Raw genomic sequence first — 26928 nt, forward strand, 5'->3', positions numbered from 1 at the left:
ATGAAGTATCTAACGCTTAAAGTAACAAGATGGTGTATATAGATTATTTAACACAATGAATGAGTCACAAATAAAATGTCAATAACTGAAAAGATTCTGTTTGGTAAGAGAACAAAAAGTATATCCTCTTTACGAGGAAAAACAATGAAAGCATTGACGTTCAGAAACACCACTTCATGAAAATTGACGAAGTGATTACCTTTTGAGGCATGGAAAAGAAAAATTTATGAACCTTTTTTTTTTTCCTGGAGCTATTTCTGTCTTCTCTCACATTTACTGAAATAAATAACTTTAAAATTCCAGGGGAGACAACTCTAACACAACATTCTTCAGATAGACTTTCCATTGCTTACCAAAAAAAAAAAAAAAAAAAAAAAAAAGCTGGAAAAAGGAGTACTGTGCTAGAAACAATTAGTAAATGACAAATTAAGCTATCACTCCTTTGACTCATTGGAAATGATTTCCGGTGCCCCTTGAAATTATTACAGTTGTGTCATTAACAAAATGCTGTACTATTTATTCTACAGTTGATTATCTGAATATTTTATTTAGAAAATGTCCATGTCAGGACATGGCTGTGGTGCAGAGATGATGTTTACCAATAAGAACAGAAAGCCACGGTTTCTGCAACCAGCACAGTTGCTAAGACAGTGAGTCTTTGGGGCTGACCTCTCTTCTTTTTTTGTTATTTTAGGAATTCTCCTACTTTCAAATCATTTGAGGAGAGGGTTGAGACAACTGTCACAAGCCTTAAGGTACAGATGAAGTGAATTTTGTGTCGTTGGGTCCGTGAATCAGGACAGCATTAGTCACTGCTATGGTTAGTTCCGAAGGCAGGGCCGCCAGCATTTGGTGCAGCCAGGAAGGCAAACTTGCACAGAGTCCATCTTTTTCTTTCCATATGAATCTATCAATAAAACCAGTACTGAACGGTGTTGCTGTGCCCTCACAGAGTTGTTCATGTAAGCCCTTCAGGGGTGATTACTTGTTGGAAGTGAACTGGGATTTGTGTTCACGTCTTGAACTAAGATTAGAACTAAGATTACTAAATTAGAACTTAGTGGTACCCCTCGAAAACAGGTATGTGCGAGAGGATTGTGGATAGGATAAAGGATATGTGAATTCTGGATTTAGAATGCAAGTGGAAGGTCAGTAACAACTCAGAGCCCCTCCAGTTTGCACACGGGCTAGCAATAGTGAACTTGACTCCACACGTTATGCTGCCTTCCACCTCCTGTCAGACACCTAGACTTGTTTCCTCCATTCACACACTGAGCATAGCACAGCAGGATTATCAGGGAGGGAAAATAAAGCTGAGTCACAAAATGCATAACTTTGTAATAATGCATTTGATTTCCAGGTTTAGACTGAAAATATGTCTGTTTCATGGGAGGGGCTAAAAAATTTCATTTGAAAATATTGTCTGAGCATAGGTAGGTTAGTCTACAGAGGAAGAAAGCACAAATAAAATCAATCTAGGCTTAAAAGATAGAGAACTTTCAAAACAGGAAAAATCATTGAAACTACTAAGATTGTTTATTTAAACAATGACTTAAATATATCTTGACGTTATTATCACTATTTTGTAGACCATCCATTTCTGTATTTCCCTAGCTGGGAAAATGAAGGATGCAGATGATCTTTAACCAGATCAAAAGCAGGTATATGCACATGCTGATTATCCAGCTGCCTCTGAATTCTCTGCCACCATGTGCTGCCTGATAAGCCTGTGAGGCTGGAAAGTCTTCCTCCTACAGGATCTCGAAGAGTCTTTCCTCTTAGGGAAGGATCTTCCACACAGTCTTCTACTTCTACTTTATTTAGCCTGTGATTAGATGTTTATGACCCAAGAATGAGATTATTACTCAGCATTTACCAGCAGTTTGTAGTTGTGTAATTTCACTACCCCTCTTGTCAACATCATGGCTTATTGAGTGTTATAGGGACCCATAGGAGCCATTACAATTGCCCCCATGGGTAGGGAAAACTTTTGATAAGGAGGGTCAGTGTGGTTCCTTGAACATTTCTCTTGCTAAGATATCAAGTTTCAGAACAAAAGGTTCAGAAAATCCTAGGAGTTAATTTCTCTGCATTTGGTTCTCAGCCTCAGACAATCGAAGGGAGATGGATTCTGTTACTTGTTAGATAAGTTCTGACACAGGAGAAGTTGTACTTTTTAGGTTTTCTTTAGAAGAAGGAGATATGAAGAAGCAAAAGAAGAATAAAGAACAACCTATTTCCATTTGCTTTTAGGAAACTCTGGTAAGCTCGCAGCTCACATATCATTTGTTTGGTCCACACTCTGAGCTTCTCCCTTTTCTCACTTCATGGGGATGGAAAGTGGAGAGCCTGCCTCCTCCTTCAGACAAGCACAGAACTAACTCAGCCGACTAGATACTAGCCTGTGTCAAGACTTTTCTTAAAGTGGATTCCGTGTCTGCATGATTGTCCCTGGGTTTAACAAGACTCACATGCCACCCACTTCCTATGTCACAGTCAATGCCTACTTCCTCTTTTTCTGCCCACCCAGGCAATGGAGAATAAGCAGCTAATAATTGTGCTTTGTGTAAAACTTCCCACTCATATTCAGTAATTGCAAACTGCTCGTTCTTTTTTTCCTCCAGACTAAATAATACAGGTTTAACCCTTCTTTATCTAGTTTCTTTGCTGCATAGTTTACTTTTGTGTTCTAGATTTTCTTCAAAACTTCTGTAACTTTCTTTAGTTATGGATCGTGAGGCTGTTTCAGCTGACTCACAAATCAGTAAGGATGAATCAGTAAGGGCATTCCTTGCAGGTTTATAGTCTGCAGTTCAATTCACACACACTGCTTTAGGCTTGATTTGTAAAACACCACACGAAAGCAGTCATGTTCATGTTTGTGTTCTGTTAGAAATAATGTTCTGCTGTGAAGAGAGGTCCGTTCTTGCATCTTCCAGCACAATCTGTCACACACCAGGTGGCATTTATATCCAATTGATTGTTCTTCCCTTTTTTTTTTTTTTTACCAAGTTCCGTAGTTTGATTTTCCATGAACATTTTCCCAATGCATCATAATTATGTAAAATTTAGTCCTTTTTGCCTACATCATTGATGGCATTACTTGATGACATATCAGCTGATTTCACCTATACACTTTGTATTTCATCTAAAACAAACAAGCAAGCAGACCAAAACCCAGCTCCTGTGAAATCATATTTGTTATATTCTGCCATGTTCCAGTGAATAAGCAAGCACATCCCTTCCAACCATTCTAATCACGTAGCCTTCCAATCATTCTTCGAACCATGTCAACCACACCATATTTTTAGCACGCCTCTTTTTGATGAATACATTGCATGGCCTTATTTAAAACCTTAAAAAAAAAAAAAGACAACATATACTTATTACTTCTTGGTGTCCTCTCAACCAGCCATTTTTTTATTAGAGATTAGGAGGCCCAACACCATAATTCAAATAGAATTGTATGCAAACAGCAATCATAGTTTTGGGGACAAAGTGACAAATGCTTGGATTAAGAGTCCAGAAGATGTCTATTGTTCACATCTTTGCTGAAGCAACTCCTCACCTAAAGTATTGCTGTGTGCACTCATTCAACCCACATGGTTAGGACACCCTTTTATTCCACTCAACCCACATGGTTAGAAAACGCCTTTATTTCATTCCCCTTTTTGCCAAATTTGCTTTATTTCAAAATGATTCCCTCCTTTATTTTTCTATTTTGATTTGAGAATATCAAGAAGAGAGGAGAGGAGAGGAGAGGAGAGGAGAGGAGAGGAGAGGAGAGAGGAGAGGAGAGGAGAATCCAACAAAACCCAACAGAAAATATCAGTACTTGGTATCCACTTGATTCAAAAGTGTGTGTGACTTCTGTTGCAAAATTGAATACAAATACAATAAAGAGGAGAATGGGAACTATTAAGAGAGTAGATTACTCTTGTTTCTCTCTGGAAAGAAATAAACATAGTGAAAAATTACCAAGTTGAAAGAACGCCTGCTTCTTCCCAGTGCTGAGATGACCCAGAGTGGGGGAGGAATCCATGCTCAGTGCCAGAGGTCTGCAAATGAGGGCCTGTGGGCCAAATCCAGCTGGTTGCCTATTTTTGAATGGCCTGTAAGCTAAGAATGGTTTTTATCTTTTTTAATGGTTGAAAAAAATCAAAGGAAGAATGCTATTTTGTGATGTGTTAAAATTACATGAAATTCACATTTCAGTGTCCATACATACAGTTTTCTGGGAAAGCAGCCATGCTCATTCATTTATGTGTTGTTTTTGGCTGCTTTGTACAATGGTTGATTTGAGTATTTGTGACAGAGACGATGTGATTCCTAAGCTTAAAATATTTATTATCTGTCACTTTCTGGAATGAGTTTTCTGACCCCGAGCGTGGTGGTAAATTCAACTTAGGAACTGAATTTAAAGAGGCAGAGAGGGATTTTAGTGACAATTGGAGAAAAGTGTGTGCTTGTTCTGCAATGATTAAACAGCTTTTAAAACCTGGTTAAGTTTTTTAAAGGGCAGACCAGGCAGGAAGCGGATACATCCCCTAGTGTGGCTTATGTTCCTGTGAGTGAGTGATCACTTTGGTGGCAGTGAGGAGTAGTCAGCATTTTGGGAAAAGCAACATTTTCTATTCTGTACCTTTCTTTTCTTAACGTGTTTTTCCATATTGTTAATAGTTAAAGGAAACCAATGTGACCATCAATAAGGCTTGCATTAAGCATTAAATATTCTTTCAAAGGACTTTTTATGAGGAATTTTTCAAAATACTTTAACCCTATTTCTTATAAATTGATTTCTTCCTGATTCTATTCTTTTTTTTTTTTTTCAACATTTTTTTTTTTTTTTTTTTTTTTTTTTTTGGGACAGAGAGAGACAGAGCATGAACGGGGGAGGGGCAGAGAGAGAGGGAGACACAGAATCGGAAACAGGCTCCAGGCTCCGAGCCATCAGCCCAGAGCCTGACGCGGGGCTCGAACTCACGGACCGCGAGATCGTGACCTGGCTGAAGTCGGACGCTTAACCGACTGCGCCACCCAGGCGCCCCAGCTTCCTGATTCTATTCTTATTACCAGTAACAAGTACATGAAAAGGGAGCCTCCTAAAGCATCATAACTTTGCATTTCAAGGGATATTCCTCCTATAAGGGCAACTGCCTAGAAAGATATGAAGGGGCCAGAACTTAAGATTTGAGTCCTGTCTACCTCTCACAGCAGAGACCAGAAAGCATGCTCAATGCAGCCGCTTTTCAAAACACATTTGTCAGGAATCCAGATCGCCTTGCTAAATCCCAGTAGAAAGCCTAAACTGAAGTCACTTAAAGATGTTCATACATTTTTTAAATTGAGGGAATTTATCTAAAATCCGGTAACATTTTGATTACATCTGTTCTCAGGGTGAGTGTGTAGACAGTGTAAATCCACAGATCTGGATATGCTCCTGAAGGGATTGAGATTCTTAGATGTAGACGGGATAAAGAGGGCACTGCTAAAATTGTACAAAATTGTGGAGTTTTGGATCCTATCCCAGAACCCAAGTATAAATGGCATTCTAGCACTCTTAAAGGAAATTACTCTACACCCTTTACGTCCCTTCGCAAGAAAAAAATATATTTCTGAGTTTGAGAGTAATCCGTCTTACAGGAACATTGCAGACCCGATGAACTAACGGCACGCTTGCGTCTCTGCCCATTTCAGACGAAAGTAGGCGGGGCGAACCACGGCGGAGGCAGCTTTGAAGAGGTGCTCAGCTCCACGGCGCACGCCAGCGCGCAGAGCTCGGGGGGCGGGCCCCGGCGGGCCGAGGAGGAGGAGCTGCAGTGCTAGGGCCGCCCCCTGCAGCCGCCGCCGAGCCCCGCCCCCGCCCAGCGCGCCCTCGGATGCGGCGACCAAACACCCGCTGCGAAAAACCCAGGCCTTGACCTGTTCTTCGAATGGCCCCACCGCGGAGTTTCGTAAAATGATTTCCATTTTGTATGTGTGCTAATGATGAACCACTTGACCATCACACTTAAGTATTCGTAGATTGTCATAATTTAAAATATCCCCACTTCAGCAGGTACACAATTGGCCATACCTTTGTCTTTGTGTAATTCAACGTGTATTTCCCGTAGCTATTAATGACCTGCTTTGATTTGTGCTTGGACTTACGATGTGCATGTTTTTGAAGGCTGAGGGTGAGCACCCCCTTTCAGTTCAGTCACATGGGCGGGATGGAGCTCTTTCTGAGAAGTCTGCAGCAACGGGATGGACTCACTGCAAGTTTCATCAAACTGCTTGTGATCGCCCTCACTTGCATCAATTATGTATGTTTATTTAAGCAATTAAAATCGATTTTAATGATGACTTTGAATTCTTAATTTCTTTAAGTTTTCAGGGCTAGTACAGACTTTAAAAGGTGGTAGTTATGAATCTGCAGATGCTATTTTAAATCAACTTCTGCTAATTTGGTGTACATAAGAGGGTGTGTAGGTAATTACCCAGCGACCCTGTCAATTCTAAAATTCTCTCTAATCTACATAGAGTAGGTTTTTTTGTTTTGTTTTGTTTTTTGTTTGTTTTTTTTACATAGAGTAGTATTTAACTCAGGTAAAGGGGATCTGAAAAGGGAGTGGCTAGAAACTGGGAGAAATAGTTCTTCAACCCCTTCCATTTTGCAAATTGCGCACATGAATGAAAAAAAGCATTGTATTAATACAATCGGATTTCTGCAGGAGTTTTTACCTTCCACATCATATGCTTCTCTTTCCTTCTAAATGGGAACATACATTTGTTACTAAGTAGACACACATGCTACAGATGCAATTTTTAAGTGAACACAGAATTGACCTACTAAGAAAATTCACAATTTAATATATATATATATAATCCATGCAATATATATTATATAATATTTTTTAGTGTTTATTCATTTTTAAATTTACTATTAGAGAGAAGTGGATATATGTGACATAGGGAAATAAAGCCAGTCTGAAAAATCCTATTCAAATGAATGGGGCAAGACAATGCATACAGCCAACTGAAAATCAAGCTAGTTCAAAGCCATATAATCTCTGAGGCTTGGAATATTAGCAGAGGTAGGTATGGGGCTATAAATTTGAACCAGAGTGGACAAATGTGGACAAAGAAGCCCTGCCAATAGGATCATTGGCATTTTCCCTAATTTTAAGCTTCCAGCATGTTGGTTGAAACTAAACCCTGTCCAGCTGGCTTGTGACTTGCTCACCCACTGCTGCATGTGGGTATCAATCTTCCTGTGCTCAATCTGCAGTTGCCTGTTGTGTTTGAAATGGTCACCTTTTATAAACTCACTTCTCGACCATACTCCCTTTGACCGCATTCAGCACACTGCACTGCATTAGAAAAAACAAGAGTTATGGTGCATAAACAAATATCTTCATTCACCAACTAATTTCTGCACACACAGGTCTCAGCCTTAAAATCTGAAAACCGTATTAAAAGTGGATAGAAAAGCAATCAAGAAAATTAGTGTTAATGTCTTGAAGCTTCACATATATTTCAGCTGCTTCTTTTAAACCATTCTTCAAAACTTTGGATTTCACCCATTTTATAAAAACTATATTCATGTCACGTCTACTAATTGAAAGGTTTTCTTTGATTATTATTCACTCTGATCTGGGAGTGATGTAAGAGACAATGACACGAGTATCATTTTGTGATGTGTGAATAAGTCACATCACTCCAACTGAAATAATCAAACCAGTTGTTGGTAGGTGGGTAGTCTTAGCGTAGAGGTTTCATTTCCTAATCACTCAAGAGCTGCCTGTTTCTGCCTCACTTTGCACGTGCAAGGTCATCCCGACTTGACTGGCCCTGGAGTTTCCCTATTATGTTCACATGCGGTAAAGTGTTTCCACAAGTGTTAAAAGGTGTTCACACACGATGGACGTCATCTTTTACCAAAAAATCAAAATGACTTTAGGTCAACACCATGTATACAAAATTATAGTACAACAAAAAAAATTCTCAATGACCTGGAATTCCAATATGAGTTGTGGTTACAAAATAAACTGGCTCTTCAAAAAAGTATGCAGTTCTGTAAACTAACCATTTGCCACTTTTTAAAATGCTGTTGCTTGATGGAAAATATTCATGAATTTACCGTGCAAATTCATCTTACAACTCACATCTCATAAAGACTATGACCATTGGTAGGTAATGTCAGCAAAGCAATCTGCATCTTACTCTAAATTATACATTTTCTTATAACGCTGTTCTCGAACTATAGAAAGCAGAGCTGCATGCTTTATTATGGAACGTCTTAATAGGCCACACCATTCATGGTGGTCAATGTGAAGAAAACACTGGAAGCCTAGACTGCTGCTCTGTCACTGTTCATTGTTCCAAAAGTATCTGACAGCTTGAAATTTGTAGAACTTCACCACAAAACAGTGCATAAGCTTGTGCACTTATTATCAAGTTGGACTGTGGATGGGTGTGGGAAAGGGAGATGGTGGGAAGATGAAAAAGTGATTTAAACATGAGATGTAATAAGACTGCTTCAAACCTGGTGTTCAGAGAACTTCAGACTATCATATGTGGCAAAATCGTGTGTGTGTGTGTGTGTGTGTGTGTGTGTTTTAAGTTTATTTTTTGAGAGAGAAAGCACAAGCAGGGGAGGGGCAGAGAGAGGGAGAGAGAGGATGGCAAGCAGGCTCCACACTGTCAGCACGGAGCCCAACGCGGGGCTCAAACCCATGAACTGTGAGATCAAGACCTGAGCCGAAATCAAGAGCCAGTTGCTTGACCAACTGAGCCACCCAGGTGCCCCTTTTATGGTTACTTTTAATAATATCTAAGAATGGTAAAAATGCTTTACATGTCTTTTAGCTCATACCATAAAGAGTAGTTATCAAGGCAATCCAAAAATAACACAATCAATCATAAATCTCCCCCCCAGAAATCATCCCAATCTCACTTTGAGTATGAAGACTGGCAAATTACTCAGGCAGAAATGCTGGGTACAGAGGATGCTCTTCCACAAGGCACTTTATCAGCCATTCATCTCCAAGCACACATCACCACGAGACTGAGATGAACAGGTTGGACATTCTGGTAGAACTGACATTTTTCAAATAGAATTATGTAACAGCTGGTGAAATTCCAGTCCACAAGGGAAAAACAAAGGAACTATTTTTGAAAAAGGGCCCCCTCACCCACGCCTCCACGCCCCCAGGATCTAGGTAGGGAGAGCCAGGCTGAGAAGAGCCCCGTCTGTCTTCCCCTGCAGCCCTGCCTTTCCACCCTGTCCTCCTTTTGAGTGGGGTAGTCTCTCTTCCTAATTACAAGGAGGTAACAAATTCTCTTTTGTTGAATTCAACTCAACAATTTTTTGGTACCACATTTTAATTATAGGTTCTGTTATTCAGATCGATTCCAGGCAAGTAGCAGGTATCTTCTAAGAGAAAAAAAAAAAAAAAATTAAGCAACGATGCCTAAATATTTGCAGAGTTGGCTGATGAATTCAATAGGTATCTCTTCCTATTGATCTTCGTTGTGTTCTTTATTAAATGATATTTATAGCTCTCTTTTTAAGCCTGTTACTCCAGCGAGTAAGGTTTAGGACAAGTGTGAACTTGGTAGGTAGATGGGAAATAATGATTAGGTGACCAGTATTAAGTCTGACCCAAATACAGGCTGGATTTATGAAAATTGCAGCAGGCAAAAAACATCACAAGTAAAACTTCACAACCACAGAAAATCTTCTGGTTATAAATATTTGAACTTTTATCTGTGATTATTTTATGTGCATATTTTCATGCCAGGAGAAAAAACTCCAAAATACTGATAGATGGAGTTCTGTTTTCCTACTAACCATATCTCTAGTAACGAGCAGACTTGGAATTTTCAACCATTTACCACTTTTTAAATACCGTTGCTATGATGCATCAGTATTTTGAAGCAAACCGCATTGCTCTTTTCAACGCGGAGCAGTTATATGTACACGTGTGTTGCTTCTGAAGAGATCATGCACTTTGCTTCCTGCAGATTGGGTATCCATGGATACTGCCAAGAGTTTCCAAAGAAACGCTTCCTAGAATATTCTCATCATGCCAGAGTAACAGGCCTTCTTCAAATGGAAACTGACGTTTGAATTAAAGGGGCAGGCATCATTGCTTCACGCCAAAATACTGGGCAAGTTTGCACAGATGGACTTCCTTTTCCTGACCATTCCATGGTTGTGCCTCATTCAGAGGCAAGCAGGGTAGGTTACTTGTCCAATGAAAGGAAATGGGGGAAGAAACCTGGTCTGATGTGTTCCCAACATAAGGTGCAGTGCCCTCAGTAACATTCCTCTGATTACAGATTTCTTACCCGGTGATAAATGTTCTCATAATCAAGGTCTGAATATTTATAAATCAGACAGGGAAAAATACACAGAGGAAGACAAGATGGCATTTGAAACCGTATGCCTGAATTTATATCCCCAAATGACAAAAAGGATTAGGGGGAGAGGCAGAACCTGTTAGCCGGTTTACAAGTCTATGATCAGGGGCCTAAGGCAGGTCACAGTGAAATGAACAATGTGGCTCCATGGAGTGATCATCTGAACAAAGCAGCATTTCATAAATGCATTATAATACACTCCTTTTCTTGGATCCTCACCACTAAGTCAGCTGAAGAATCTGTTCTTAAAAGCAATCGTAACTTAATTTTCCATCATTGCATGAATCTGGCCTTCAGGGCTGTAGGTTATTAATTTAGAATAAAATGATTCAAAATCTCCAATAAATAGTCCAAAGTTTAAGGTTTTAAAAATTTATTTAGTTAGTTCATTAAAAAACTCCCCCCACTACCCTCAGGCTTCATCCATGGCATTTTCAGGACCACATCCTGTTCTGTAGCTCCTTTTATTATCCAGATTGTATCAGGTTTCTTACTGGAGTCCAGGCAACGGAAAATAAACAGACTTGCATCTGGGGAATCAACAAAGCAACAGTGGCCAAACAACACCATGAAAGGGAAAAACACAATGTCTGTCACAGGAGTGCAGCAACCCAGAGAGCACATCAGGAGCGGGGCTCACTGGTGGCGGCAGCTATGTTAGCGTTTCTTTCTGCCTCAAGTTCAGAGACAAGTTGGACTATCTCCGGGTGACTGAATTTTCCTGCAAGGCAAGAAGACAGGGAAAGAGGTTGACAAGAGAATACATCAGTTTCTCCAGCTTGATCCTAGGCTTGTCAGGGCCCGGGTTCTGTGATCGACTCCAAGACAGAATACAACTCCAGGTCCCGGTCAGAGGACCACTTGGAGCTTATCCTCCATCACCCTGGATGCCACCAAGCATTGGGGATGACAGTCGGGCAAAGAACTGTTCATCAGGCAGAGCTAGGGAAAACTTCACCAGGTAGAGAGCTGGACACAATCTCTGCCCATTCTGAAACCAGAAATCACGGGCACAAAGCACATACATATTAAAAAGACTAATAGGAAGAGCAGAAGGTCTAGGCAGTCCCAGGATGCAAATGTGTCTCTTGTACACAACTACACTAAAACCCACTGATCTGTCTTCCCTGCTCCTCAACCCTCCCAGACTTCTGCCCTGGGCAGCAACCTACCTATAAGCTTTCTTAGTTGAAGGTGGTTGGCGTGCAGGATTATCAAACCCACCACTTCTTCCCTGTTTTTTTCTTGCCAGTGCCTTTGTTGTTTACTGTTCAGTCCAAATTTGATTCCATTTATTCCCTATCCTCAACCTCTTCTCTGAACGTTCCCTTCACTTTCTGGCCCTGATGTCTGGCTTGTCCTGAGGATATGGCTTTCCCTGCAGCTTGTCACATGGTGGATGTTTTCTCTCTCACATGGCTCTTTTCACTGGGCCTGGGTCTGCCCTCTATGCTCCCCGTTGCCTCCAGGCCACCGTCTGCCCCACTGTGTAAAGGTCACGCTGTCAAACTATTACTGCGATTCCACCAAAATGGCTCTTACTTAGGACACACCAATTAGCAACACATTGCTGAATCTGATGACTACCCTTCTTGAAACATTTTCTTCCCGAGGCTTCTGGGACTCCTGACTTTCTCCTTTGAAACCTATCTTTTCCCCACCTTCCCCATCTAGTGGAAACTCCATTCTTCTATAGTTGCCAGACCAAAGTCCTTGGATTTCTCTCATAAACACCCCTACACAAATTCTGTTGGCCTTTATATTCAGAATATATCCAGAATCTGGCCGTTCCTTTCTTTTTCGATTGCTACCAACCTGGCTCAAACCACTATCATTTCTCACTCAGATACTGCGATAGCCACCAGCTGGTCTCCCTGCTTCCAGCCCAAGTGCCCCTTTCAAAACCCAAGTCAGATCCCACTCGCCCCACGATCCACCTCCGCCAAGGGGTCCCCATCTTGCTCAGAGCACAAGCCAACCTCTTAGGCTGCTCGGTGGGCCTCACCTGCCACCCTCTCCTCTCATCCACCCCCACGAGCCACAATGGCCTTCATGCTGCTCCTCAACACACAAAGTTTCAAAAAGAAAAGAGAAAAAGAGAGCCCTAAGTATTGACTGAATTAGAGAAATAAAATTGTAAATGTTATCAAACTAAAGCCTTTAAGTCCCCTTCAAAATCCTAACAGAGGGGGGAGTGGCACCCGGCTGGCTCAGTTGGTAAGCATGAGACCCTTGATCTTGGGGTCATGAATTCAAGCCCCACATTCGGGGTACAGTTTACTTAAAATCCTCATGAGGTTTGCCATGTACATCTTCATTGCTCCCGAACTAAGCCTGTTGTTTTCTTTAAGCATTTTTGAGAAAAGAAACCACTCCTTACATCACTTATATTACTTAAAATTCTTAACTTTTTTAAGCGTAGTGCACCAGAGTGGAAAGTGAAGTGAATTTTGATCTCAACTCAGCTGCGGGCACATCACCCTCTTTCTCACTTCATTTCTTCCTCAATAAAATCTGGAGTTTAAACTAGATGACCCTTCCAGTTCCCACATTTTTTGATTCTACTAGTAGTCTGATGTTTCATTTTCTACTTTTCATTGTGAGTGTATCAAAATAGAAGATGATAGTGTGAAAATGCAAAGCACCACATAAACATGACTTGTATTTTAGAGTTACGTTATTGGTGACGCAGGCTATCTTGGAGACCGATCATTGCTCACAACGGGTTGGCAAACCTTTTCCGTAAAGAGTAAGACAGTACAGGGGCGCCTGGGTGGCGCAGTCGGTTAAGCGTCCGACTTCAGCCAGGTCACGATCTCGCGGTCCGTGAGTTCGAGCCCCGCGTCAGGCTCTGGGCTGATGGCTCGGAGCCTGGAGCCTGTTTCCGATTCTGTGTCTCCCTCTCTCTCTGCCCCTCCCCCGTTCATGCTCTGTCTCTCTCTGTCCCAAAAATAAATTAAAAACGTTGAAAAAAAAAAAAATTTTAAAAGAGTAAGACAGTACATACTTCAGGCTTTGTGAACTATGTGGCTTCTTGCCGACTACTCAATTCTGCCACTGTGGTGTAAAAGCAGTATAGACAATACATAGAGAATGAGCGTGGCTGTTTCAATAAAATTTATTTATACAAACCAGCACCAGTCCAGCTTGGCCGATGAGCCAGAGTTTGCTGATCCCTAGTTTACAATGCTACTCTATTTAGCTGAAGTCAAACATTTCCGAGCATCGTCTATATCAAAGATAGATGAGACAAACCTGGTCTTGGCCCTCACACAGCTTAGTACGGGATAGGCTGAGCAACTGGGGGTTTTGGGAAGAGACCCAGTAAGAAACATCCTTAAGGAAAATACAAATCACACGGTCACAACATTATGGCAAATGCAGACTGAGCAAAAAGAAGGGAATACCTCATGTTGACAGGGAGGATTCAGAAAGGAGACTAGGGATGTAAGTGGCCTCAGACTGCAGAGCTCTTTAGGCCACTCCAAAGTGTTAAGATCTTACTTTTGAGGAAGAGGAAAGCCACAAAAGTTTCAAAAAGGAAGATGCGATAATATCTAGGTCTACGAAGGAGGAAAACGTTGAGACCTGTAGGATGAACTAGTGAGCCTGGCTGGCCGAGTGAGGAGGCTATGATACAGAAATAACAAGCAGAGAGAGGCAGAGAGAGTGGGGCTGGAAAAGAGGAAAGGAAAACGGAACCAACCTCATGAACACCAGCCAGCACCTCCATAGCGTATGCAGCTTCACTAAACACTGTTATCAAAATGAAGATAGTGAAGGCTTCTTGCCAGGTATCATTCTAAGCACTTCACGTGAACTAACCTGCCATGTCTTCAAGTAGCCCTATAAAGTTGATTTTAAAGATTTAAGTAATCTCTATACCCAACGTGGGGCTCAAACTCACAACTCTGAGATCAAGAGCTGCACACTCTACTGAGTCAGCCAGGCGCTTCTATAATTATCCTTATTTTAAAAATACAGAAACTAAGGCCCAGAGCTATGTTGAGTAATTTGCTGGAGGTTACATGGACTGTAGGTGGCAGAACCAGAACAAATCAAGCTCCCGGCCTGTGCAATGGAGCACTATAATGACACTGGTGACTTCAACTGTCTGGGGTTTCCTATTTTTACATCTCTTTTTCTACCTTCATCTCATATGACTTTACTCCTATAAAGACCTTCAGATTACAATGTACTTTCACATATATTCTCTCTCTTGAATCTCAAAACCCACCTGTGACTCGAGCAGGGTCAGTTCTGTGCTTTCCATTTTTCTGGGAGGACACAGAAAAGCCAGGAGACTGCCCGGGGTGGGGGCACACAGGCAGGTGTGGACGTGAACCTGGCTTGGTGCTCAGATCCAAGGCGCCAATGCTCTCCCACAATAGACCACCTCTCACCATGAATCCCACCCTTTCCTATTTACGTGCCCCAGGTGAAAGTGTCAGAAGAAGGTAACAACAGCAGATTTCGCTAACGTGATGTCAGTCACTACGCGAGGGTAAAAGCCACACTAAAATGGTGTTTACTGAAAAGAGCACTGAGTACCTGCTGTGGAATCATAGAAGTCCTGCAGCCTCCCCGGTGTGTTCTCAAGGTCTTCATACTCGGATGCTTGAAGAATCATCTCACACTGGTCCAGCTGCTTCACAAATTTGGCTTCTGCACTAGACTGGGTCTCATACTCCTAAGTGAATGGACAATTAAAGCAGCATGATGAGAGCCGCAGGACGGGGTCCTCCAGGAAAATTCAGACTCTGGTACTGACATCAGAGCCACATGTAAAAGCACACTGTGAACTGGCCGCCCTTCTCGACCACGCACAAACCCATCCCAGAGAGGCTTCGGCTGTAATTTCACGGCTCACCATCAGCACTCCTTTCGAGAAGGGTGTGTGTGCCAGTCCATGCATTGCACCGGAGGCCTCAGGAGGCCCATTCGTTCACATCGACGCTCCAAGCATTTCTCTTCCTGTCTGGTACCCTGTCTTCATCTCAAGATCGTTACTCTTTAACCCACCTGAGTGCTGGAGGTCTTTTTAACTTCAAGCTAATATTTCGTCTCACGTTTCTCAAAGGATTTCCCTGTCCATTTAAAAAACAGCTTCCGTTTCCTTTTTTTTTTTTAATTTTTTTTTTTTAACGTTTATTTATTTTTGAGACAGAGAGAGACAGAGCATGAACAGGGGAGGAGCAGAGAGAGAGGGAGACACAGAATCTGAAACAGGCTCCAGGCTCTGAGCTGTCAGCACAGAGCCTGATGCGGGGCTCAAACTCACGGACCGTGAGATCATGACCTGAGCCGAAGTCGGACGCTTAACCGACCAAGCCACCCAGGCACCCCTTCCTCTTCCTTTTTAAGTGAATTTCTGGCTTTCTCGTTTAATTTTCGCTGTCCCTTTCCAGTGGAAATCTCTGTCCTTGCTATCCATACAGGGAGGATTCAATCGAGTCCCCTTGGGTTATAACTCCTGAGGATACAGTCAGGGTCTGGGAGTTCTTCATGCAATGGTGTGTGTGTGGTATTGGTGATAAGGAGGTGGTGAAGGCAGCGGATGGGGAGCAGGGTTTTTTTTTTTTTTTCTATCTTCCTCCCTTGGGTCTGTCTCCCTCCTTACTGCAAAACTGAACCAAAAATCTACAGGAGGGTTGCCTCTTATAGCATGACACATGCCACACAAGTCCTAATTAATACTGTATAGAATCGTTCTTCTATTAAGACCAAAGTGTTCCCAACTGATTTCCCTGCAAAGTTCTCATTTGTAACTCCACCCCAGATGTGTCTGGATAATGAACCTGTCATGCCTTCTTGGCAGGGTGATGTGATGTGAATCACTTAAGGTTTCTCAGTTTCTATCAGATGCCTTATTCTTATAAAGGCAGCTATTTGGATTTTGATAGAGCTGAAAATTGTACACGGAAAAACCATTTTAATACGAGACAAAATACATTTTGTTTTAATTCAAAAGCACTTAAAAATAACTCCTTTTACTTAATGCTGATTCACATTTACAATTATATATAAATATAATTATAAATAATTATAAAATATTATAAAATATAATATATATATTTAACAAATTCAAGTTCATTATTTAATGAAAAAGAAATGGAATATACTCAAAGTATAGCAGTCCAGGATTTTTCTCTATTGAAAGTGAGAAGAAAAAGATTTCAAGACCACTAGGAAATACCACATACTGTATAACAAATTCTGGTGAAATTCCATTTCTCTTAAAAATGTAAATTGTTGAGTTTTTTTGGTCAAAAAATAATGGTACAGACATTCTTCAATTTCACTTTCCAACAAGGAGGCAGGGTAAGAACAGTGTGGCCACAAAGCTCTAGAAGTAAGACAAGGCATCTTTGGGAACGTACTGCAAGTAGTTTCTCACGACAGAATGCAGAATTAGTTGCAGGAGGAAGGGAGAGAAGACGCTGAAGGAGGAGGAGGGCCAACTCCCAAAAGGCCTTGTGGTTGTGAGAAGTGGTTTCGGCTTACCCTGCAGCTACTGGACATCACCAAGAGATTTCAGGCCAGAAGGGTCAGGATCAGATTTGCGTTTTAGAAAGATCATTCTCCCTTTGGTGTGGAAAATGGCTAGATGGGAAGCAGAGAAATCAGGCTCTGAGACTGTAGCACCAGCAGAGAAGTTTGGAGAATCTGGTCTGGCTTAATCTCACGGCAACGAAGATGGGACAAGAGTGCAAATTTGAGAAATGCTAAGGATGAAGAAGGACACCAAAATATGAATGTGAACAAAAGACAGAGCTGAGAATGACTTCCTAGTTCCTGGCATGCGTAACTCAAGAGGGAGCAAAAGAGAAGAAACAGACCCAAAAGACTGACAGAACAAAGAAACAGCAAAACCGAAACCTAATGAGCAACATTTATAAAAAAACTAAGGTACATAGCATTACCATGTATCACAAAATATACTTAAGTGGGGACAAACTGGCCCCAGCCATAAGCCCCACTTTCTTTTTACATTTTTTAACATTTATTTATTTTTGAGACAGAGAGAGACAGAGCATGAACAGGGGAGAGGGTCAGAGACAGAGGGAGACACAGAATCTGAAACAGGCTCCGGGCTCTGAGCTGTCAGCACAGAGCCCAATGCGGGGCTCGAACTCATAGACCGCGAGATCATGACCTGAGCCGAAGTCGGACGCTTAACCGACAGCCACCCAGGAGTGCCATAAGCCCCACTTTCAATCAGCAGGAGCAACAGGGGATCTGATGCACCTGAGAGATGGAGAAGCTCAGGACAGCCAACAGGTGTGCTCCAACAGCACCTGACACAATCCCAGCCAAGGTGGATTCAGCAGTCTGACCTCCCGGGGCTCCTCCAGGACAGGACCCCACATAAATAGAAGCTGCTGGGGTGGAACTAAAACCGAGTGAGGTAAAATGGGGCGCCTGGGTGGCTCAGTCAGTTAAGCCTCTGACTCATGATTTTGGCTCAGGTCATAATCTCACGGTTCCTGGGTTCGAGCCCCACACCGGGCTCTGTGTGGACAGTGCAGAGCCTGTTTGGGATTCTCTCTGCGCCCCACCCCCCCTTAAAATAAATAAACTTAAAAAAAATAATACAATTGAGTTGGGTAAGATAACAAGATGAAGCAAAGAAAAAGTCCAGATAAAAGTGGGGAAAGAGCACAAAGCCAGGGAATATCTGAACATAAGCCACCGAACATTTTAACATCCCATTAAAACACAAACCAAAACAGAAGAGTAAGTTCTGTGAAGTCAAAAAAAAAGCTATCTGGACCAAGTTTCCTTCCAAAAGTTAAGGAAAATGAAGTGCATATCAAAATGAGCAATGTAAAAAACACAGAGATCAAATCCCCTACAAGGCTACCAGAAGATACAGAGAGCAAGGAGCGAAATGACATCTCTACAGAAAAGTCACCTCAGAAAGACATTCTTCATTTTTTTAAAGGATCAAATCTGTAAGAAACTACTTCAAAAAGAATTAAAAGATGCTAAGAAAATGGTAAGACATGAAAGAACCACATTAAAAAAATTAGAGATAGAGATGAAAGAAAAAGTCATTTTCTCAGCGAAGGCTAAGCAGCAAACAGGAACACTGGGATGGATATTTTAACACGATAAATAACGCCTTAAGAGAAACAGAAATTGAAAAGGAAGTTAGGCTTAAAAGTCAAAAAGAAATGAACATGATGTAAAGGATCTGAGAGAGAAGGTGACAAATACTGAGTTGAAGAAGAATCAACAGACAGACACGTAGGAGTCTTGGGGGGGAAAAAGGAAACTAAAGTAAAAGAAAAACTATATTCAAAAAAACTTTCTTGAAATTAAAAGCCCATACTAAATAGCTGAGGATATTGACCCAGAAGGACCAATACCAAAGCACATTCTAATGAAATTACTATATATTTAAAAAAATCATTTGTACACCTATGCAAAAGGAGCATCTGACACATAAGGAAAATAAAATTATGATCCAACAACAATGCTTTATGACCAAAGAGAATGGAGGAATGTATTTAAGATATTCAAGGAAAGAAACTGGGAACCATGGGATTTTTATATCAAGCAAAACGGACCTTCCAGAGTAAAGAACACAGAGGAACAATTAAAAACAGGCAAGATTTAGAGAATATTGCTCCTGTGAGTCCTTGTTGGAGAACTTACAAGAGAACAAGTTTCAGACACACAAAATGACCAGGAGAAATTGACATAAGGACTGGTGGTGAGCATCAACAGGGACTCATAGAACTTTTTTTTTTTTTTTTAAGTAGGTTCCATACTGCTCGTGGAGCCTAACATGGGGCTCAGACTCAGGACCCTGAGATCAAGACCTGAGCTGAGATCAAGAGTCAGACACTTAACGGACTGAGCCACCCAGGCGTCCCAGAACTAAGATTAAATGAGGTGTGAGAGACAGCATGTAATGGTTAAATGATTTGACAGTCTAGATGGAGTTCAACTATAAAAAAATAAAGGGAAAATAAAAACAGCATAGGCAAAACAATTTTTTAAACTGTTTTTAATAATCGGAATTGACGATGGTGGGACATACAATTGTTATTCTGAGACATGTACATGTGTAGAGAAGGATAAAGCCTGTATAATCAGGGTTCCTTGTATGGAAGAAAGTATAATATAGAAGAGGTTAAGACATAACATAAGAGGTTACGTGAAAACCGTACAGTACTGTATCTGAATTGAAAACATCACCATGAACTCAGGAGGCACACACACATATATATCCTAGCCCTGTCCATTAAAAACATGAAAACCATAACCAACTCAGTAGCAGGAAGCACCCTAGTGCGCATATTGTGGTCTTGAAACAACATAACCCATTTAAACAAAACCAACCAAACAAACAAAAAACAGGAAGAGGTCTAGCTGAAGCGTGTTCGAGATAAGTGAGGCTACAATATCCTGCCATTCCTGCCATCAAGGAAACAACCAAAGTCAAGTGTTAACCCACCTTTCCTTTGTGAACTGCAACCAAAGAGCAGATGAGGAAGAAGCCTCTGCTAATATAATTATTTCAACTACTAAATGAAAATAAAATAAAAACAATAGTGTCTTACGATTCTGCAACCCAAAGGGATTAAGGGATAGAAGCATCAAGAAAAAGGATGGAGGAAGGGCTAGATGGGTGACTTAAGGGGGGCACTTGTGATGATAAGCACTGGGTGTTATAGGTAAGCAATGAATCACTAAATTCTACTCCTGAAACCATTATTACACTATCTGTTAACTGACTAGAATTTAAATAGAATTTTGAAGAAGAAGAAAAAGAAAAAGAAAACCCAGACATCATGTGCCTCATGATGAAAGAATCCAACACCACCTACAGTTTTGCCAAAAAGATCCAACGTAAGTCTGATCCAGCCTCTGGATCCAGCTGCCACTCTGCAGAAAACAGGAGAACAGAGGAACATGAACTGCATCATGAGTGTGCAACTGGCAAAACCCATGGCAAAACTATGGAAAACTCTGTAAGCCACATGGTCTGAATTCTTCAACAGATAACTTGCAAGAAAAAGAAAGAGACGGGGTGGGGGTCAGGGACAAACTATAGATTAAAGGAGATTAAAAAGACATATTAAGCCTTAAAAAAATGCACAAGATTAAGCTAAAATGTCTAAGGATGAGCACTTTGGTGAAAAAACCATAAAGAAATTCGGGTGATCATTGAAAATCAGGACAGTGGGTTCTTTTGGGGGAAGGGAGGGGCTGGCTTTGGTCAGGGCCTAGGAAGGGGCTTCTTGCGGTGAAATGGTCAAGTTCCAAATCTTGATGTAGGTGGTAGTTACAAGGATGTCATCCCTCTAGGAACTCATGCTATACAAAGGTTTTTGAATTTTTTTCTGTGTTTTGTTTTTCAATACAATAGTTTTTAAAGTAACAAAAAGCGCTGAAGAAAAGGAGGATGCTGTGAACCTGCTGAACAGGATACTTAAGTGGAGCTCCATTAGGCTGTTGGATTTGTATGTTTGGAGCTTCGAAGGAAGATTTTCAGAACATATGGGATAATCAGAATGTGACCACTGAAGCCTTGGAGGAGTGTGCAGAAAGGACAGGCCAAGGACACAGCCCTGGGAAGACAATATCGGTTCTGACAAAGTCAGCTGAAGAAGAGGAACACTTGAAGAAACTCAGAAAAAGCCAGAAAGGTACAAAGAAAATCAGGAGGGAGCCATGTCGCAGACCTGAGGGATGAGAGGCAACATCTTCTATGCAGCCAAGGTGTCAGGTGGCACCTGGGCAGAGCAGGACTTGCCAGGCAGAGTCACACAGAGGCAGTCTGAGGTCGCTACAAGAGCAGCGCATGGTGGGGCTGAGTTACACTGGTGGGCTGTGGGGAGGCAGAGGCAGGGAGTGGGGACCTATTTGGTGGTGAAGGGAAGTAGAGAGATGTAGTATCTAGGAAGTTTATTTCAAAAATATGATGTGTAAACATTATATACAAGGCTTACAAAAACGTGAAAAAGTTCCCATCTGGAAACTTCTATGTTCTCGGTGAAGGAGGCAAGATTATTTGCTGTAAAGTTGGGAGAGAAGTGCAAAGCAGGTGAGCAAAGAGAGGGATGGACAGCTGATGTGGGGCCAGAGACAGAGAGACTGTCTGTTGCCAACGAGGAGTCCTGCAGCCCTGAGGCTCAGCAGAGCCTGGAGACCTAGATGGGTCATGAGTGATTCCGGTCCCCAAGGCAGGGGGGTGGGAAGGTCCCTGCATCAGCACTCTGCAGCCTCCAGGTGGGACTCGGGAAGACAAGTTGACTGAAATGACTCAGACTGGGGTTCTGTGGAGCAACAGAAGAAGTTCAAGAAGGAGTTCAAGCTGCAAAGAGATACAAATCTGGGTCGTGAAAGGGAAGAGAAGGGGACGAAAGGGGACAAGGCCACAAGTCTCCTCCCTCTTCCTTGGGGAGGGGTCGGCCCCGACTGAAGAGTTACATGAAGTCTCTCTCTTGCACCTCTCACTCCCTACCTTCTGTGACTCTCCCTCTGGGACCCAGTACTCTCATGTTGCTCTGCATCAAACTCCCCAATAAAATACTGCACCTGAACTACAAAGTATCCTTTGTAGGGAGATTTTAAAGGGTACCCATTAACCCACTGTGTCTCCCAACTGATTGGACTTCCCGCAATGGCAACTGCATGAGGGGCAGCTCCTGCTATGCCTTGGGATTCATGGGGATATTTCTTTAAAGTGAAAGGCAGGTGGTGGGGTGAACATCTTTCGGTGATGCTTTGAAAAAAATGAAAATGTTTGCTCTTGACTTACTGATATTTGATTTCACACTTCTATGGCAAAGATAAATTATAATCAAGGATGTTGAACTGCATTAAATAGATGTGACCCTCTGGGTTCATAGCTATTTATAGTGGTGAGCAGCTATGATTAACATTTCAGAAATCAATCAACTGGCATTTTCTTTTTTTAATTAAAAAAAAAAATTTTAATGTTTAATTTATTTTTGAGAGAAAGAGAGAGGCAGAGACAGAGGGAGACACAGAATCCAAAGCAGGATCCAGGCTCTGAGCTGTCAGCACAGAACCCGATGAGGGGCTCAAACCCATGAATCATGAGATCATGACCTGAGCTGAAGTCTGACACTTAATAGACTGGGCCACCCAGGTGCCCCTCAACTGGCATTTTCTATGTAACTGTACTATTCTAAGTTCCCTGGGTACAGAATTACCGTATCTTCTTAAATCAAAATCAGAACATATGGAATGGAGACAGAAGAAAGATAGAGCTTACCGTGTGCCAGGCAATATTCCAAGCACTTTACATATAGTAATTAGTCTGATTGCCATACAACACTATAAGATAGGCATTCTACTGCTATTGCCATTTTATAAATAAGGATATTGAAGCACACAGAGGTTCAATAAGTTGCCCAAGATCACAATGCTAGTAAACAGGGCATCTGAACCCTGGAAATTGGATATCGAAACCCATGTACTAACATAGGACATGAATTATAAAAATGCTTAAGTTAATATGAGAGTGTATATGGGTTGCATAGTGTTTTCCAAAAATTCAAGTCTACCTGGAACCTGTGTGGATATGGCCTTATTTCCAAATAATGGAATATCTGGAAGATTGCAGATGTAATCAAATTGAGATAAAGTCACACTGGATTGGGATGGACCCTAGTCCAATGGCTGGTGTCCTTACAAGAAGAGGGAAATTTGGGCACAGATACAGACCCAGGGAGAACAGCATCTGACTACCGAGGCCTACATTGGAGTGATGTGTCTATAAGGCAAGGGATGCCAAAAGCTAGAAGCAGCATCTATCAGAAGCCAGGCAGAGGTAAGAAAGGATCCTCTCCTGGAGCCTTCAGAGCATAGCCCTGCCAACACCTTGATTTTGGACTTCCAGACTCCAGAACCGTGAAACAATACATTTCTGTTGTTTAAAGCCATCCAAATTTCTGGCAATTTGTTACAGCAGCCCTAGGACAGTAAAAGAGTATCTTACTACTAGTAAGTAACTGACATGGTGTCCTAAATACAACAGAACTATAAATGCTTGTTCAATCAACCCCTGTGCTGCATCATAACCTAAAGACAATGCTGAACTAGGAGGCAGGCTTTGTCACCCACTAGCTAAGAGACCCTGGGCAACATACTGCTCCTCAGCCCCGTTTTCTTATGCGTAAAATAAAGGAGTTGGGCATGGATTTTCTTCCAGTTTTAAATTTACAAAATTCTAACATGTAAAGAGTCATAGAGATGGGATCCAGAAATAATTTTAAAATACATAAGAATATGGTAAAGTAGCCACTACATAGTACCAAAGGTCTCAGAAAGAGGAAAACACAGAGAGATACAGAGAAAGAGAGAAAAAGAAAGAGAGAAGGAATGAATTAGTTTTCTAGGGTTGCTATAAAAAGAACCATAAACTGGGGCTTAGGTAACAGAAATTTATGGTCTCATAACTCTGGAGCTAGAAGTTGGAAAGCTAGCTGTTGGCAGGACTGGTTCCTTCGGAGGGCTGTGAGGAAGAATCCACTCCAGGCCCTTCTCCTGGGCTTATAGATGGCCTCTCTCATGTTCACATAGCACTTCCCCAATATGCATCTTTGTGTCCAAGTTCCCCTTTGTATAGGGTAACAGTCATATTGCATGAGGACCCACCTGAATAACCCCATATTAATTTGATTACATCTATAAAAATCCCATCTCCCAAAACACTTTTCAAATCCTATCTCAAGGAGGGGCGCCTGGGTGGCTTGTCGGTTAAGCATCCGACTTCAGCTCAGGTCATGATCTCACGGTCCGTGAGTTCGAGCCCCGCGTCGGGCTCTGTGCTAACAGCTCAGAGCCTGGAGCCTGTTTCAGATTCTGTGTCTCCCTCTCTCTCTGACCCTCCCCTGTTCATGCTCTGTCTCTCTCTGTCTCAAAAATAAATAAAAATGTTAAAAAAAAATAAAAAAAAATATTAAAAAAAAAAATCCTATCTCAAGGAAAAAAAAAAAAATCCTCCAGTAATCACTTCCTCTTTGAAGAACACCTGAAATGATATAATTACATTTTGACATGAACAATAAAAATCTGAAATACAATTATAAAAAAAAAAAGACGTCCTTCACACTAACAATAAAAAGTCCTATCAATTCATTCAACAAATATTCAAATATTCATTGCCCACCATCTATTTTATATTTTACTAGGCACTGAGAATAAACTACTGAATGGAGGAGAAAGAAAATCGTATCTCCAAATAACGTCTTATTTGGAGATACCTCTGAATTTTAGTGGGACACAATTCAATCCGTATCAGAAAGAGAAGAGGGGAGAGGAATATCTTCTTCTGACGTACCACCTAGAGCTAGGTTCTTTTGTCATAAGATCCTGTGAGCTGTGAAGAAACATGTGTTGTGTACAGAAGGACAGTGATACTCTAGTTCCTGAAATACAGGCTTTAATAGACACAGGATGGGGAGAAATAGTCAAAGAAATTAGGAACAATTCTAATGTCTAAAACTCTCTTTAAAGAATACTAGATTCTAGAGAGGTACATTTTCCTGCTTTGTTTTCACGATATTTAAATAAACTTAAATGTATCTGTGCCCCCCAGCATCAGCACATACATACACACTCGCCCCCTTGCACAGAGAATAAACACTGAGACTTAAACATGTATGCCCAGCCTGTACCTCAGGGGCCTCTCTTGACCTGAAGCAGCTACTTCATTCATAGGGGTGTATGAATTGGTTAAGGAAAGTTTAAGAGCCATGAATAATATTCTCTATAAATACATTTCTACAATTCTGTCTGAAAAATTTGTTGCTGCCTATTTATATGGTCCTCATTTTTTCCCCCTCGGGCTCTTAACAGAAAAACGAGCCCAATCCTTTCATAGCATGCAAAGATGGGGTTCATGTCAGAAAGTAAGAAAGTGCAAATGTTCCTCCTCCACATCCATCAATATCCCACAGTGTCACCAACAAAGTAACCGAATCCCATGTTCTCTTCTTTTAAGCTGTCTGCCGGCACAGCTCCAACAATTCTAAAGAAGGACTGTCACATTCCAAGGCCACTGTGTACCTGTCCTGGGACCTTCTTTAACAAGCTTAATTGATTCAACCACTGACTTTCATGACATCATAAAACTGTCACCTATTTAGGGGTTATCGAGTCCTTTATGCTCTGTATTTTATATTTTTCCAAACCCAAAGTCTTTATTGTGATGTTTTCATTTGGAACCTACTTAAATAAAAGGAAATTTTCCAGTAAATGTAAAGTAATTTTTGTAAGTAAATTTTGCTGTAAGCTTTTTTTAGCCAGTAGCTGATGGCTAACTGAGAAAATAATTTAACAGATACTGCCACTGTGTTTATAATAACTAGGAGACAGAAGGGTACCAATTCTTATGAAAAGTTTTTTGGGGTTTTTTGTTGTTGTTTGTTTTTTGTTTTTGTTTTTTAATTTACATCCAAATTAGTTAGCATATAGTGCAACAACGATTTTAGAAGTAGAAAAGTTTTAAATTAAAGGAGTCTTTCCTTTGTAAAAACAATACTTGAGATTAGTTTCATAAGCTCAGGGGCTACTTTTTTTCTCTTTCTATGTATGAAATCTCTTTCTATAATGAACTCTATTCCATTATTCCTCAACTCACAGTGTTCCAGAAGTTCACTTGAAAGGACCTACTTTGGCACAAGGGACTCTTTTTCCTAAAGAAACCCCGTTACACCTAGTGACAGATACCACCCGAGCCAGGCTCCGGCTACATACCATGCATATTTTGCCAGATTGAATTTTCACAATTATTTGGCAAGGTAGGCATTAACAGCCACAATCTTTCACCTTCAGTCCTGAGGACAAAACTGTTTCAGTTTTCAGCATATTTTTAACTTAGAAAACAATATGGTATATATAGTACACATTACAGAAAACCTCTAGTGGGGTCAAGGGCAGACTCAGCTGCTAAACAGATGAATGAATATTCCTACATCAAAGCATATTAATTTTCACACCAAGGGGAATGAGTGGGGACTCTAAACAGCCTCATGTTGATTCAGGTAAATTTTGCCGTATGAGTGAAGTTAGGTCAGGTTTTTTAAAAATGGGCTCTCTGAACTTTGTAGATTTCCTAACTGAGGATTTAGGGCCTGTGGAGCTGTATTACTCTCATGTTCTAGGAGAAATAGGCCAACTAGAACCAAGTAACTCACCCAAGGGAGGTGGGACTCAAATCCAGGTCTCTGGAGGCAAGCCTTGCTCTCTGCATCATAGTGTACTGCCTCACAAGGGAAGGATGCTCACTTCATCCCATAATCCAGCTAAACCACAGAAATGACATCATACTACAGAATCTGACCACTGAGGAAAATGGCATTTATAGGAGAAACATCTAGTCAGGGTTCAACCTGGTCACTTCCCAACCTGACCCCTAGTCTTCCCAAGTCAAGGAAAGACCTGACCCAGCACGCTAGGCAGTGGGCAGTGGGAAGGGAAGTCTGCCAGCTCTGAGGCTCCTGGGAGAGCCGGGGGGGGGGGGGGGGGGGGGGG

At 41.4% G+C, this 26928-nt stretch overlaps 2 protein-coding genes across 4 annotated transcripts in view; one reads left to right on the forward strand and one right to left on the reverse strand.

Moving 5' to 3' along the window:
- Positions 1-6339, forward strand: part of TPD52L1 (TPD52 like 1) — a 100699-nt gene extending 94360 nt beyond the window's left edge. The window contains exons 6-7 of one of the 2 annotated variants that reach the window (XM_049654298.1): positions 695-755; positions 5698-6339. In XM_049654298.1, the coding sequence (XP_049510255.1) occupies positions 695-755; positions 5698-5826 (190 nt within the window). In that variant the 3' untranslated portion in view covers positions 5827-6339. The remainder of the gene's footprint in view (positions 1-694; positions 756-5697) is intronic. The other variant, XM_049654297.1, reaches the window with a different exon arrangement.
- Positions 6340-10763: 4424 nt separating this feature from the next.
- The window catches only part of HDDC2 (HD domain containing 2), a 25870-nt gene continuing 9705 nt past the window's right edge, over positions 10764-26928 (reverse strand). For both annotated transcript variants that reach the window (XM_049654299.1, XM_049654300.1), the window contains exons 5-6: positions 14959-15097; positions 10764-11128 (exon numbers count right to left, since the gene is read on the reverse strand). In XM_049654299.1, coding sequence (XP_049510256.1) covers positions 11031-11128; positions 14959-15097 — 237 coding nt within the window. In that variant the 3' untranslated portion in view covers positions 10764-11030. The remainder of the gene's footprint in view (positions 11129-14958; positions 15098-26928) is intronic.

The sequence above is a fragment of the Panthera uncia genome, assembly GCF_023721935.1.
Source record: "Panthera uncia isolate 11264 chromosome B2 unlocalized genomic scaffold, Puncia_PCG_1.0 HiC_scaffold_24, whole genome shotgun sequence".
NCBI classification, from domain to species: domain Eukaryota; kingdom Metazoa; phylum Chordata; class Mammalia; order Carnivora; family Felidae; genus Panthera; species Panthera uncia.